The sequence below is a fragment of the Oryza brachyantha genome, chromosome 10 (assembly GCF_000231095.2).
Source record: "Oryza brachyantha chromosome 10, ObraRS2, whole genome shotgun sequence".
Classification (NCBI taxonomy): Eukaryota; Viridiplantae; Streptophyta; class Magnoliopsida; order Poales; family Poaceae; genus Oryza; species Oryza brachyantha.
In genome coordinates, this window is record NC_023172.2 from 7,689,839 (window position 1) to 7,705,571 (window position 15,733).

Sequence of the window (15,733 nt, forward strand, 5' to 3'; positions counted from 1 at the left end):
AGATGACATGGCACAACGGATGTGGAACCATTACGTAGCACGAAGGAAATAATATATTGCATTTGACCACCATGGCATTCAAGGTCAATTACTTGTCTTGTACTAAGTTTGTGACATTCTACTTGATCAAGTAATTACTTGCATGTACTCCCTCTAAGCAAAAGTATATCCTACTACTATCCGCTTCACAAAAGTACCCCCTTTGTTTCACAAAAGTACTATCCTTCTATTTGCATGCCATGTGTTTCACAAAAGTACTAACCTACTACTTGTGTGCCATCTATTTCACAAAAGTATTAACTCTAATGTTGCAATTTCCTTTCTAATCCAAGCCAAGCGTAATGCATCACTTGAAAATGATAAGAAAACTTCCCTATTATCCTTACCTTTGAAGATATCAACTGCCACCAATATGTCTCCTATTTGTAGACCATGTAAACCTTCAAGCACTGTGATACACTTGTTGATGCTGTAAGAATCCTCCAATTTCTTCTCCTCAATTGCAGCAAATCGATCTATTTCTTCTTTTTTAAGTTTTAGGTATCTCTCATGAAATCCATCACTGGGACTAACAGATTTGATCTTTTGTTTCTTCCTAGGTCGAGATTCAGGAATCTCTGAAGCTATTTGTGCCGAGCTAGGTGGGACTTTTGTCAGATGGACATGGGTAGGTGAATACTGCGAAAAGTCCAAATTGGTTGTCTCAACCTCTTCACCAAAAGGAAATTGCAAACTTGATTCACCTGGAGCATTTGAATTAGGGGATGGTGACTGATATGTATCAACCACACTTGCTTCATGTGTTGAATGAGTTGGTGCATTCTTTGTCTTCTTTGCATAATGGTCCATACCATGGCGAGTGCTCCCTTCAGCATAACGACCTGCACAATTATGTTCTCCTCACGATCAGCATAACTTGCCTAAAACATTTCAACTAAACAGACAAACCACCGATAAAAAAAATTATATATATAGCTCACCATCATAAAGTGGACCTAAATCATCAAAATATGGGAAGGATTTATCTCGCCAATGAATTGCATCTTTGTTCTTGCGATCAGCAAAAGTGTCCCAAACACTTTGTGGTGCACTCACCATCATTCTGTCACTATCCCATCCAAAACCACTTTGATGCAACAAATCTTTAACACTGCGATAATTCTTCTTTAAATCCTGCTCCTTTTGCTTGACTTGGTTGGTCGTAAATGATGTACTAAACTTTGTATTCAGGCAGCAAACAATATTTGTCCATGCTTCCTTACTCCAAGCATTTTGTGTTCGAAAACCTGGCACGTCATGATCAGTTAGGAGTTCAATACGGAACAACTTCATCTGGTGACTCCATTTGGCTCTCTTTGTCGTCCCTAAATTTGACAAACATTTTTCAATTTCAGTTTCAGCAGCAATATGAAACAAAAAAGGTTTGATGCAAACAACAATTGAAACTGAATTTGCAAATATTACCTATTTCTTGACGCTCTGCAGTCCCATGCTCACTGTCAACATCAACATAAACCTGTGGTAGAGGTTGCCGGCCTCATCGATCGGACAAATTGCGTTGATTTGCCATAGTCATCTGAGAAGAGCCTTTCGATGGCATTGTTTTCCTAACCCCAAAAAGAAAGAAAGAAAGAAAGAAAAAATAAATACACAATCCTTATCAGATAGGGATTTACACCTACAGTGCCAATGAAACAAACTAGTTCTAAGTAGCAAGCTTAAAAATTCACAATTCATAGATCCCAAGTACGGATGTACTAATAAGTCAATAATAAGTCAAGTATGAAAGCTCAAAAGTGCAGACAAATACCAAATCGATGGCCCTGGCTGCTGCCCTCGACGGTGGACCTGCCGCACGCCTCCGCCTAGCTGAGCCCAACCTGTGCACCAGATGGATGTTGTGCTTGGTTGCTGCGTGCTGCTAGTTCTTGCGACTGCGTCCCCAGCGCAAGCCGCATACGCGACTGAGCCGGCGAGCCTCGCCTTCGCCTTGCACCCCCGGCGGCTAGCTCAAGCTGTTGTCTATCTCTATTGTGTGGTCCTCAGTGTTCTCGTTCCCATCTTTCTTTATTTTTTTTTCTGGAACAAGCGAGAAGGGCCACACGGTTTACCGCCAAACACACAAAAGCGGCGCCAACGACAGCGTGCGCACGCGTGGGCGCGCCTTCTTTCCCGCCAGGAAAGTTTCCAAAGAGGTCTTATCTCTTTCTTTTTTTCCTGTAAAAATGAACTAGAGGAATACAATGAATATTTTCTTTCCTTTCCTATGAATCAAAGACATACATAGGAAATAATCCATAGGATTATGAATCCTATAAAAATCCTATACCAATCCTTTGAATCAAAGGAGCCCTAAAACTTTGGTACCTCATTTACTCAAGGATCCTAAAATTGCTCTTAATATTAAATACTGCCGTTTTTTAAAAAGTGATCTACTAGTGATATTTAACCAAAACAGAAAAACTAACCAAGATGCTATAAACCTGGCATATGAGCAGGCAAGAATCGAGAACTCTAAATACCCCTCCCAATTCCCTCCCGATCGGTCACCCTAGCCTCACTCTCCCTGTTGCGCAGTACGCTGCCTCCATACCTCCAGTCAGGATGCAATCACCTCCCTCCTCTTCTGCCGGTGTTGATAGCCGTTAATCCTCATTTGACAGTAAGTCAGTAACATTCTATTCCCTATTTCATATTATATAATTTTTTAGCTTATACTACCTCCGTTTCATAATCTAAGATGTTTAACTTTTTTGGTTGCAACGTTTGATCATTCGTCTTATTCAAAAATTTAGTAGAAATATAAAAAATGATAAGTCGTGCTTAAAGCTCTCTTCATAATAAAGTAAGTCACAAGCTAAATAAGTAATATTTCCATAATTTTTTGAATAAGACAAATAATCAAACATTATAAAAAAAATCAAATATCTTATATTATGAAACGGAGGGAGTATGTGTTAACGAATCTAGGCATATATACCAAACATTTACATGGATACATCAATGAATTTAGGCAACCCAAAAGGTCTTATAGTATGAAATAGAGCGTGCACTAAAGAAAATAGCATGCTAGAGCATCTCCAACAACATGACTATTAGGCTCTCTACACTAAATTTTGGAAATTCAATCTAAAATTTGCACTCCAACAAAGTTGCCAACCGGATGCCAAGCAATCCGGTTGGTCAAACTCCTCCCACCATTGGCCAAAGATGGTCAACCAAAAAAGACTCGTCAAACGTGGGCCCCACACATCATTTTCTTCTCTCCTCCCACTCCCACCTAAGACAACCCTCAACCGCCACTGCCACCGAGACCGCCGCTGCTCCCGTCCAGATCTAAGTGTCGCAGGCCTCCACCCGCCCCTTCGCTCCCCGCTCGCTGGGGACAACCGCTGCTGCCACCGAGAACCGCCAGGTGGCCGTGTGGGAGCAAGCAGGCGACGCGCCAGGTAGTGCTAGCGGCCTTGTCATCGTCGTCCTGTTCGCCGGTCGCGGAGGCCGTCGCTAGCCACCACCGCTCAGCGCAACCCACCCCGCTGCTCACCGCTACCATGGCGGTCGTCATCGCCGCCGCCGCCGCCGTCCGTTGTTGTCCTAGACTCGGACAGGAATGAGGGAGAGAGAGAAAGAGGGGGATATTGAGGAGGAGAATAGGTATAGAGGCTGTTACGTGAGTCTCATTGTCAGACTCAAAATAGAGAGGATAGATAGAGAGACTGTTGGAGTAAACAATAAATTTGGCAAATGACGAGAGTTGGCCAAATAGACATTTGTAGGGTCAAATTTGTCATGTCTGTTGGAGATGCTCTTACTTGTCGTTCTCTTTGAACTTAGATATTTCCACGAATTTTGGAAGGTCATGCAAACTAAAGAACATTTCAGGACATTCATTACAGACTGGTTTATATTAAGATAGAAAGGAGCCATTGCATGACCAACAAGATGAGGTCAAATCACATATTTGAGTTCACCGTATTGAGAAATCATTGATTGAGATAGTCCAAACGGAAATATGATTCTTCTAATTCAGGGTCCCCAACTTCCTTGAGATTGAGTTCCTGGCTCTTCAAAGTTTGGTGTAAAAACTACACCTCGCATTTTAGCGGTTCGAGAAGTGGGTCGGCAAAAGCCGATGAATAGTCTAGTTGAAAAGAATAGATTCGTAAACATCACACAGCACATATATGCAGGTAAGTATTTGATCAATGTTATGTAAGATACAGAGAGTGTATACTGATGGATACATGAATTATATGCAATGGTAAACGGCAGAATAGCTTTAATTAATGCTTTGTATGCTATACAACGGATACACAGCCAGATGGATATCAGTGGTTTCTTAATTTATACATGCGAGGATATACTGCAGAAAAGGCCCATTAATAGCAGGATTTTAAAGGGATTCAGTGTACGTACTACTTAATTGCCGTTTTCAAGGGAAAAGGAGAAATATACCATTCTATATGGTGGTATATTTAGTAGCAAGTATTAATTACTACCACTATATCCTTGCCTATATATTCATATTTATCCGTGGCAAACGTACCTGAATCATTTGACAATAGTAACAAAGAACAAACGATGAGGGCTTTCAAAGAGAAATTAGGAATCCTTTGGCTATGCATTTCTATCTTCGAAGGTCAGTTTTTTTGTTCTTGGATGCAACCATGTCGCAGTGTTATCTACAAATTTTAATTTGTTCTTTTATCTGTTCAAGTTTTACTGAGTTTCACCTTTTGCCATATTTGGGTTTTTGATTTGCATATTCGGTATCAATGGATTCTGGATTTACGGATGTAATGTGATTTTGTAGGTCACATGGTCCAATCGGTTCCCTATGATCATACAGCGAGCATCGAGGCAAGTGTTTGTTTTTTCATTGTGAATTTCTTCAAATTAACACCTGTATCGCCAGGGTATCTTTTCATCATGTTATAAGTTCTTCGGTGAAAGATTTCATTTAATATCTTCTCGATCTGAAAACCGTAAGTTGATAAGTCTTATTCCAGTGTATAGTATGAATTAATCCACAATTTCCAATTTGAGCTTGTAAAAGATGAAACGATACTTCGAACAATTCAGTATTCGAAAACAAGAAATAATATGATACGGATGTTGAAACGGCAGTAAAATGGTTTTAGTAATATTGAAATATATATTTACAGCCTAGTTAGGGAGCGCAGATGTTGATTTACGTTTCCAAAGTTTGGGGAGCAGTTTGCAACATACATAAATGCATTCAGGTTTATTTCCCTTAATTGTTCCGAGATACTTGTTCAGTTTTTACCTCCATTACTCAATTATTATAGTCCGCAAGTTATAATGCAGAAAGTTGAATAATTATACATTATCCAAAAAATAGTACCAAATTAATACAGTACCCAAAAGATTTCAAGTTTTGAACTAACGGTCGTTTTTATTCTAGTAATATATATATATATATATATATATATATATATATTTAAGTAAATACTCCATTTCACAATGTAACACTTTCTAGCATTTCTGAATATAGATGCTAATGAATCTAGATATATATATATATAAATTATATATATTTATCAATTGATTAATTTAGATAAAACTAGAAAGTCTTAGCATATGAATCGATAGTAGAACACATCCTAGCCTTTGCTTCAAATAAGAATATCTAATTATTATAGCAGGTATAACAGTAGACTATAAGCCAGTTATAAATATATTTTAAAGAGATAAGAGAGGAGAGAAGAGCAGTGAGCTACTAATTTGTAGCTAGCTACAGCACGTGCTCCAAGATATAGTATGTGTATGACATGTATAACTATGTAAGAATGCTCTGTAGATAACTATTATATGAATTGAATATATGAATTAGTTTGGTAGTTGGCTATTGCTCTTACGGAGCCTGTAGTTTGAATAACTGTGATTTAAAGACACCTCGAATTGGAAAATTCCAGGCGTCCCATGGTAACTCGTCGCGATGGCGTCTACCTCTGAGAGCGTAGTGAATGTCCGTGCGTCGACGGCGCCGCCAGGCCTCATGGAGCGATCGTTTGGTTTTTTGGCAAAAGCCACACAACATACTTATAAATAAAAAAAATTGAAAAATAAATTTTTTTATATACCTATTTTTTATAATCTAAAATCAAAAGCTAAAAATAAATTATAATAGAAAAACCTCAAAATCAACTATATAAATTTAAATTTAAAATCATAAATTTAAATTTTAACCAATAAACACAGAAGAAAATTATTAAATTATCAGACTCGCCGCAGCCTACTAGCCGCTGCAGCTGCCATCTAACTCAAGCGACAGCGAGGTGGATGATTGAGAAGGCCTGGCAGCGTAATTCACCACGATAAAATTGTCACGACATTTAGGTCATTGCATCACCGATATCGCCTTCTTTTAAAATCTGAAGATCAAGCATATTTCCTAATTAAGTGCATTAACCATGTCATTAGTATGGGCGTGAGTTTGATACACCAGTAATCTATATAATCTGTAGACCCTTATAATTCAACTATATAAATCAGCTATGTAAAACAAGTTTTATTTTTGACAACTTGAAAAATATAACAGATCGAATTCATTCGGTTAATTAAACTGAAGTCGTCCATTCGTATGTACGTGCCAACAATTATCCTGCACCGAAATTTCGATTGTTATGCAGTGCCTGAGCAACCCGATGAGACCCCTGTACAACGGCGGCGTCATCAAGAACAGCAAGTTCGACAGAGGCCTGACGGACTGGTCCGTGCCCTGGGACGTCAAGGCCACCGTAAGCAGCTCGCCGTCCGGCAACAAGTTCGCCGAGGCGACGACCGACGGCCAGCCATCGCACACCGTCTACCAGACGGTCCAGATGCAGCCCAACACCCACTACTCCCTGTCAGGTACAGATCGAACGTATATATAACCTAAGGCTCCTTAGGAACGCAGATGTTTTACAGGATTTTGAGACGAAACAGTTCATTTCCTCTAGAATTTCGATCAAATTTCTCTAAGCCGAATAGGAGCTTAACTAATATCGTGCAACATAAGTACATGTTGCTTGCTGCATTGGAACCATTTCTGGTGCCTACAGCGTGGCTGCAGGTTTCGGCTGGCACGGCCAACGTGAAGGCGGTGATCAAGACTCCCGACGGCCAATACGTCGCCGCCGGTGCCACCGTCGCCAAGGCCGGCTGCTGGAGCATGATTAAGGGCGGCATGACTGCCTATTCCTCGGGACTAGGCCAGCTGTACTTTGAGGTAAGAAAGTGGGGCAATTTAACATCTTTAAAAAGTGACTTTGTACAAGAATTTACGGTCAAAATTTTTGTAACCAAGTATACAGTATTTGCAGGTAACATATTTTACATTACAAAATATGGTATCTTTCGGTAGTCTCTTGAATAGGATAAAATTAGTCAACAAAGCAAATGGTTTAATTTTGTAGAGAATCTGGTTGTGTGTGTGTGTGTGTATATATATATATATATATATATATATATATATATATAATCAACCATAGTGGCTTATCCAAAAAAAATATTAGGAGGCGCTGGACGAGAGAGAATTATTTCTAGCCCATCCTTCTCTTCAGTAATATCAAAAATTTTGTTACGAGGGCTAAGCAGAGGCTTAAATGAAGGTGCTAGGGCCCGGTGGTGGATCCACCATCGATCAACCATGCAAACACAATAAATTTAAATCAAATTGGACTGAATTTTGAAAAGTTGGTAAAATTAAGGAAATCAAATTATCAACGTAGTATTTTGAAAGGACGACTGGTTGATATGAAATTACTGAAATACATAATTGTGATACTTACAAAAATATTTAGAACCACTTCAATTTTCAAGCAAAATAAAACGATTTCAGGCCGACGCGGCGGTGGTGATCTGGGTGGACAGCGTCTCGCTGCAGCCGTTCTCGTTCGCCGAGTGGGACGCGCACCGCCAGCAATCCGCCGGCAGGGCACGGCGGAGCACGGTCAGGATGGCGGCGAGGGGTCCCGGCGGCACGCCGGCGGCGAACGCCACCGTGAGCGTCGAGCTCCTCCGTCCAGCGTTCCCGCTCGGCAACGCGATGACGAGGGAGATCCTGGACATCCCGGCGTACGAGCAGTGGTTCGCGTCGCGGTTCACGGTGGCCACGTTCGAGAACGAGATGAAGTGGTACAGCACCGAGCCGAGCCGGGGCAACGAGGACTACGGCGTCGCCGACGCCATGCTCGCGCTCGCCGAGCGGCGGGGCATCCGGGTGCGCGGCCACAACGTGTTCTGGGACGACCAGAGCACGCAGATGGCGTGGGTGCGGTCGCTGGGCCCCGACGAGCTCAGGTCGGCGATGGAGCGGCGGCTTCGCTCCGTCGTGTCGCGGTACGCCGGCAGGGTGATCGGCTGGGACGTGGTGAACGAGAACCTCCACTGGAGCTTCTTCGAGGGAAGGCTCGGCCCGGACGCGTCGCCGGCGGCGTACCGCCGGGTGGCGGAGATCGACGGCGCGGCGCCGCTGTTCATGAACGAGTTCAACACCGTGGAGCAGCCGATGGACATGGCGGCGATGTCCAGCAAGTACGTCGCCAAGATGAACCAGATACGCGCCTTCCCCGGCAACGGCGGCCTGAAGCTCGCCGTCGGGCTGGAGAGCCACTTCGGCACGCCCAACATCCCCTTCATGCGAGCGACACTGGACACGCTGTCGCAGCTCAACGTCCCCATTTGGCTCACCGAGATTGACGTCACCAATGGACCCAACCAGGTAACAACATACATTTACTTAGGCACTTTTTATTTCATCTTGAAATTATTATAATCTAAATTATTAAGAGTAAACTAAAAGAAATAGATAATTTATTGAAATAATTTATTATAATCTGGAGCTCAGCTTATTATAATCTGGAGCTCAGCTATTTTAGGTAAGCTTTTTGCAGATTATTGGTGAAAAATTACCCACCATACCGCCCCACTCTCTTTTTATACTTGCAAACTAAATAATCTAGACTGGAATAATCTAGGAAAGAAACAACTCACAACTTATTCTACTACAGATTATAACAGTCAACTTATAGTAATTTGACTCAATAATCTAGATTATAATAATCTTAAGCCGAAAGAAACATGGCCTTAAAAATAATTGAATAAAACATAATTATTACTAATTTGGTAATTTGTTTTCAATCATGGCTCATATATTTTTATATATGTAAAATATTTGACTACGAAAATTATCAAACATAATATAAAGGTCAACAATGTCAAATATAAAAGACCAAGGGTATATATTTTCCATGAAAATACACATCTCTTCCGAAGGATATAGCTTCTACATCAAGCATGTGATATATCATTTTTAATCAACGCAATGAATTCTAAAATATAATTATTTATGCATATTTTTAAAAATTATCAAAACCTCATATCCTCCGTATTCTTTTAAAAAAATACACAAAATTGCTTGTATTTTAGAACGGATGATGAGTAAATGAAAGCATCTAGATTGTGTTTGCAGGCGCAACACTTGGAGGAAGTGTTGAGAGAAGGGTACGGGCACCCTAGCGTCGATGGCATGGTGATGTGGGCCGCGTGGCACGCCCAGGGGTGCTACGTCATGTGCCTCACGGACAACGACTTCAAGAACCTCGCCGTCGGCGACGTCGTCGACAAGCTCATCGCCGAGTGGAGGACGCATCCCGTGGCCGCCACGACGGACGCCGACGGCGTGGTCGAGCTCGACCTCGTCCACGGCGAGTACAACGTGACGGTGACGCACCACCCGTCGTCGCCGCTCGTGCCGTCCGCCGTGCGCACGTTGACGGTGGAAGCGTCCTCGTCGGCGTCGTCGTCGTCCGTGTCAGGGAAGGTGATGCGCATCAGGTTGTAGGAACAACTCCTGGATTGACATGCGTACAGAGGATGCAATGCAGATTCAGAAGATAAGCAGATCGATATGATTGTTCAGTTTCACAAGAAGAAGAAATATCCCTGTCCTGTCCAATCCCATGGAAAATATTTGAGGAGGGGTCGATTCAGATTTTTTTTTGGGGGCGGCTGGGGTGGAGGGGAAGCAAAATGTAATAACAAGAAGAAATGTGGATTTTCAGATGAAATATTATTGGCCGCCACTGGAATAATATGGGCTCAGAATACATAATGTAGTTGTTTAGAATCAATTAATCGATCTCTCTGCTGCAAATGGGTTTTTAATTTGATCAATGGGAGTGGTGTTTGGCAGAATTTACTACGAAATTATTTAAAAAATCACATCCCATCCTTTTTATTGTAGTCTATATTCTAGCATTAGGCTTTTTAATCACATATAACACCTATATAAAAGGTTTATTATCCAAAAAGTATTTTTTTTGCAAATATATTGTTTTGTTTTTTCCCTAAAATATGCCAAACAATCACTCCAACTATTAGCATGCTTGTGGGGAAACCAGAACATTCTCAATTCTTTTATGGGCTTAGAGCACACCTCCAAGCTAGATATATCTAAAATTGATACATAAATTTGAATTCTGGGAAATAGGCTGCAAAACATATCTTCGACAAGTTTTCAGTCCGTTCCCAATATTTAAACCTGCCTAAAATAAGTTGTTTCATATCATGGATTTGGGGGAAACATTTGAGTTCCCAACATAAGCTATTCAGTTATAGGTTTCTTTTAGAGCAGATAGTAATTTGTATGCCCAATATTTTTTACAACAAAATTAAAATGTTTCAAATATATGTCATACAATATGGAGAAATTTGAAATATTCAAAATATATGCCAAACATTTTACAAGCATTTAAATTATCAAAATATAATTTAAATTTGTGCAATATGTATCAAATATATCTCAAATATAATTCAAATGTCTCCATACCGTATTGCATATATTTTAAACAATTCAGTTTTATGCACATATTTACAAATGAGCAAATCATATCCGAATTAACATAGTAAGGTAAAGTCAAATGAGAAAGGGCATTAGCGGCTTTTTTTGGCTATATTAACAACATCCGTAAGGATTAACGAAATATGGTCAAACGGTTCGTTCGTTTTAGAAAACGAGGGTCAAATGAATAAAGTGAGAAAAGTATAGTCATTTTGTTAGTTGGCTTCAGAACAAGATGAGTAGAGCAATTGTCTCGTATTATTTTTGGATGGGCACAATACATGATTTTAGAGACTATAAAACATTAGTACAGCATATATGCCTTTTTTTTTTCTCTGAACTAGCTTATTGTCCATAACAAGCCTATAAATAACATCAGTCACCTGCATGCGACCACTCATTCAGCAACGGCACGATCTCTATGTTGTACCGTTTCTCTCGCTGATCCTGCTACCGATTCAAATCAAAATATTCAAACCAACGGAAAACCTTTTCGGAATTGGTAATTAGTGCTAATTAATCCTGCAAGCACTATATATAAACATCTCTCTCGAGTATCTTGATTGTCTCGCTAGCAGTAAGAGTGATAAACACAATGAGGGTTTTCATGCAGAAACTGGGGCTCTCCTTGTTATGGATTTCACTCTTCCAAGGTCAGCTGATTTAAATCTCTTTTAGTTGAAATCTGATCGAATTGTTTCACCAAATGTGCATGTTTCTGTACTCCATTCCATGGTTTTATCTTGCAATGTAAGATGATTAATGTGTTTCTCCTGGATGTAGGTTGGGTGGCCCAATCTTTAGAATATGATTATACAGCGAGTATTGAGGCAAGTGGTTTTTTTTTTGTTGTTTGATTTGATTCTTCTCTATTGATCTGTATAGAACATTTGTCAAAAATAAGCTATATGTGAAGATTATATGGTTAATAATCGTTGTTTTCTTAGCTCATTCTTTTTTCTAGATCTGCTGTCGGTCTCTTGTCAAACAAAATCCAAAATAATCACATCTACGAGTGTGAGCAAAATGTCAATAACTTTTCTGAAATTATTATCCATTTCGCTCTCAACTGGATCATTCTAAATAGCTAGTCGATAATTTTGATATCGAGATAAGTCCTTTTAAACGCTTTAAAATGGAAGAATCTGGATCGTTAGATTTGGTCCACTATTGAGTGATTAACCCACAATTGATTAGAGGAGCTAACCTGCTAAAAACCTGAGTTATCATTTTTATTGCAATGAAAAAGCCCCATATAATTATTTTGTTTTCAACCAAAACACAAATCACACGACCATTTTGTGAATTTAAACAATTACTTTATAAATTTAAAGATCTCTACTTAGATACTGATGCATGTGCGCGTTTGCAGAAATAAATTCTCCACTCGGGCCAATCTTAAGATATCTAGTATATATTTGTCCAACATAAACAAATTATACGGCATTTATATATATTACATGAAAAGTTCTTATGTTCAAAAAACCTGAAACGTTCAAACACGTCATAATATGCAGTGCCTTCGCGATCCGCTGAAGCCGCTCTACAATGGCGGCATCATCCAGAACGGCGAGTTCAACAGCGGCCTCATGGGCTGGTCCACGCACCGCGACATCAAGGCAGGCGTGAGCAGCTCGCCGTCCGGCAACAAGTTCGCCGTGGTGGAGGGCGCCGCCTCCCTGTCCGGCGCCGACGCCGCCGTGCCGTCGCGCAGCGTCTACCAGAGGATCCGGCTGCAGCGCGACACCCACTACTCGTTGTCCGGTAGGTGTACAGCCCATGCATGTGTATTCGGAGGAGTACGCCCTTAATTTATATGATCCGCGTCTCGCCGGCGCGCCACGCCGCAGCGTGGTTGCAGGTGTCGGCCGGATCGGCGCACGTGAAGGCGTTCGTCCGGACACCCAACGGCGAGCGTGTCGTCGCCGGCAGCGTCGCCGCGCAGTCGGGGTGCTGGAGCATGCTCAAGGGCGGTATGACCGCCTACTCCTCCGGCCCAGGCGAGATCTTCTTCGAGGTAATCATGCATGTGTCGCGACGACAACGCGTACTCGAATGCGATTTCGTCGAACACATCGCCGGCGAGCGTTCCATCGATCTCAAATACCTAACGCTAGTGTGTGTTTGCAGAGCGACGCGCCGGTGGACATCTGGGTGGACAACGTCGCGCTGCAGCCGTTCATGTTCGACGAGTGGGACGCGCACCGGCAGCAGTCCGCCGGCAAGGCCAGGAGGAGCACCGTCAGGGTGGTCGCCCGCGGCGCCGATGGCGCCCCGATGGCGAACGCCACGGTGATCATCGAGCTGCTCCGGAGCGGGTTCCCGTTCGGCAACACGATGACCAAGGAGATCATCGACCTGCCCGCGTACGAGAAGTGGTTCACGTCGCGCTTCACCGTGGCCACGTTCGAGAACGAGATGAAGTGGTACAGCACCGAGTGGACGCAGAACAACGAGGACTACCGCGTCCCCGACGCCATGCTCAAGCTCGCCCAAAAATACAACATCAAGGTGTTCGTCCGATCCGTCACTACACCACGTACCACCGATCGATTCATCAAAAAAATTCGATCTTTTCTTTGCAGGTTCGTGGGCACAACGTGTTCTGGAACGACCAGAACTCGCAGATGAAGTGGGTGAAGCCGCTGAACCTGAACCAGCTGAAGGCGGCGATGCAGAAGCGGCTCAAGTCGGTGGTGACGCGGTACGCCGGCAAGGTGATCCACTGGGACGTGGTGAACGAGAACCTGCACTTCAACTACTTCGAGGGGAAGCTGGGGCCGAACGCGTCGCCGATGATCTACCAGCAGGTGGGGCAGATCGACCGGAACGCCATCCTGTTCATGAACGAGTTCAACACGCTGGAGCAGCCCGGCGACCCCAACCCGGTGCCCAGCAAGTACATCGCCAAGATGAAGCAGATCCAGGGCTACGCCGGCAATGGCGGCCTCAAGCTCGGCGTCGGCCTCGAGAGCCACTTCTCCACGCCCAACATCCCGTACATGAGGAGCGCCCTCGACACGCTCGCGCAGCTCAAGCTGCCCATGTGGCTCACCGAGGTCGACGTCGTCAAGGGACCCAACCAGGTTATAACCCCCATCATAGATATCGTGCACTTTAGTACTCCCTCTGCTTCTTCTTGTTATTTGAAGGCGTTAAATTTTCAATCCACGTTTTATCATTTCTTTTATTAAACACAAATTATTTAATTATTATTTATTTTGTTATAATTCGATATATTACTTAAGAAACTTTAAGTGTGAATTATAATTTTGTATATTTACACCAAATTTTTTAAATAAGACGAACAACCAAATATATATTTGATAGTCGACGTTATCAAATAGAAAAAAAGGCTAAAAGGAGCACAAATTTATCATTGTCGGTTCAATAACCAGCACGGATGGCGGTTCCAGATAAATCTATACAAAAACTTCACTTTATGTTTTTTTAAATTCTAATTAATACCTTAAGATACGAATACTTAGATTAGAAAATATAGTGGTAAATTCTCAAGGAGCGTAAAAAAAGCCTCGTTGACGTGTTGTGTCTAGGGGTGGTAATCAGCCTAACCATTTTGTCTACAAAATTTAAGACTCGAGTTCAAAACAGGTTAAAAATAAAATTTATAGAGTTTTGAGCTAAAAGTTTTTAAAAATAAAATAAGATTGTGAAAGAACTCACGAACCTTGGTCCATTTTCACCCCTGGTCGTGTCATGATCTTATGGTATTAAATATGTTGCATGCCATTGTGGAACCAGGTGAAGTACCTTGAGCAAGTGCTGAGGGAAGGGTACGCGCACCCGTCGGTGAACGGGATGATAATGTGGGCGGCTTGGCACGCCAAGGGGTGCTACGTGATGTGCCTGACGGACAACAACTTCAAGAACCTCCCCGTCGGCAACCTCGTCGACAAGCTCATCGCCGAGTGGAAGACCCACAAGACGGCGGCGACCACGGGCGCCGACGGCGCCGTCGAGCTCGACCTCCCCCACGGCGACTACAACCTCACGGTGAGCCACCCGTCGCTGGGGACGAAGGCCGCCGCCTCCCACGCCATGACGGTGGACGCGGCGTCGTCGGCGTCGGAGCACCACATCGTCATCGAGGTGTAGCGAGTGATGTAGCACTTTTGGTTGACAAATTTTGTGCATTTTTATTTGTTTTTTTCTTTCTTTGTGAATAATTGGATCACTTGGTCCAGCGATTTTATATGTCAGTTACAGCCAGGCCCACGGCATTAGCATCTCGATTCTCTTGTGACGATGTGGTAATTAAGTGGAAGTGTATAATGCACCGGCTATATGTTAGATTAGGAGAGAGCTATATTAGCTACGGTCAAAGTAACAACCAAACTATGCTCATCCTTTGCTAGAGATGAGAATCACAATTTAATTAATTTGCTATAATTTGCAACATAAAATAAATGTATTATAAAATAATTATGAGTGGTCAATTTAATTAAAATAATTCGGTGTTGCGAGTTCTAGTATTCTTTTCTATAAATTTGGTCAAAATGTTTCATGGAAGACAAATATATATTTTTCTATAAATTTCGTCAAAATTTTGTTCCAAGATAATTAAAATTAATTTTTTAAAAGACAAATAAAATGACTTGCAGTGCTTTTTATTTTGATTTATCACATAGTAATATAATTCGAACTCTTAAGAAATGATCCCTCTGTTTCAACTATGTTTATATTATAAAATTGTGTAACTTTTTTCAAAGAAAAAAATTTGACAAAAATTATAAAAATACATCGATATTTCAAACAGATACTCTCATGATATATTGAATGATGTATTTCACGAGACTAATTTAGATTTATATTGTTATATTTTCTATGGATTTGGTCAAAGTTTAAGAAGCTTGAATTTAGAAA

At 41.8% G+C, this 15,733-nt stretch overlaps 3 protein-coding genes across 3 annotated transcripts; 2 read left to right on the top strand and 1 right to left on the bottom strand.

Moving 5' to 3' along the window:
* Positions 1-285: 285 nt before the first annotated feature.
* Positions 286-1,958, bottom strand: LOC102711297. Its single transcript, XM_040527979.1, has 4 exons — positions 1,881-1,958; positions 1,465-1,516; positions 981-1,364; positions 286-881 (listed from the first exon to the last, which is right to left on the bottom strand). The coding sequence occupies exons 1-4, from the start codon at positions 1,956-1,958 to the stop codon at positions 286-288; spliced, it is 1,110 nt and encodes a 369-aa protein (XP_040383913.1).
* A 2,623-nt stretch (positions 1,959-4,581) lies between these two features.
* On the top strand, positions 4,582-10,244 carry LOC102711569 (endo-1,4-beta-xylanase 5-like). The gene is made up of 6 exons (XM_015841794.2): positions 4,582-4,639; positions 4,814-4,860; positions 6,654-6,876; positions 7,068-7,234; positions 7,847-8,728; positions 9,479-10,244. The coding sequence occupies exons 1-6, from the start codon at positions 4,582-4,584 to the stop codon at positions 9,848-9,850; spliced, it is 1,749 nt and encodes a 582-aa protein (XP_015697280.2). The 3' UTR covers positions 9,851-10,244.
* Positions 10,245-11,404: 1,160 nt separating this feature from the next.
* LOC102721021 (endo-1,4-beta-xylanase 4-like) lies at positions 11,405-15,096 on the top strand. Its single transcript, XM_006661647.3, has 7 exons — positions 11,405-11,502; positions 11,633-11,679; positions 12,367-12,613; positions 12,700-12,866; positions 12,980-13,360; positions 13,435-13,935; positions 14,612-15,096. The coding sequence occupies exons 1-7, from the start codon at positions 11,445-11,447 to the stop codon at positions 14,963-14,965; spliced, it is 1,755 nt and encodes a 584-aa protein (XP_006661710.3). The 5' UTR covers positions 11,405-11,444; the 3' UTR covers positions 14,966-15,096.
* Positions 15,097-15,733: the final 637 nt, after the last annotated feature.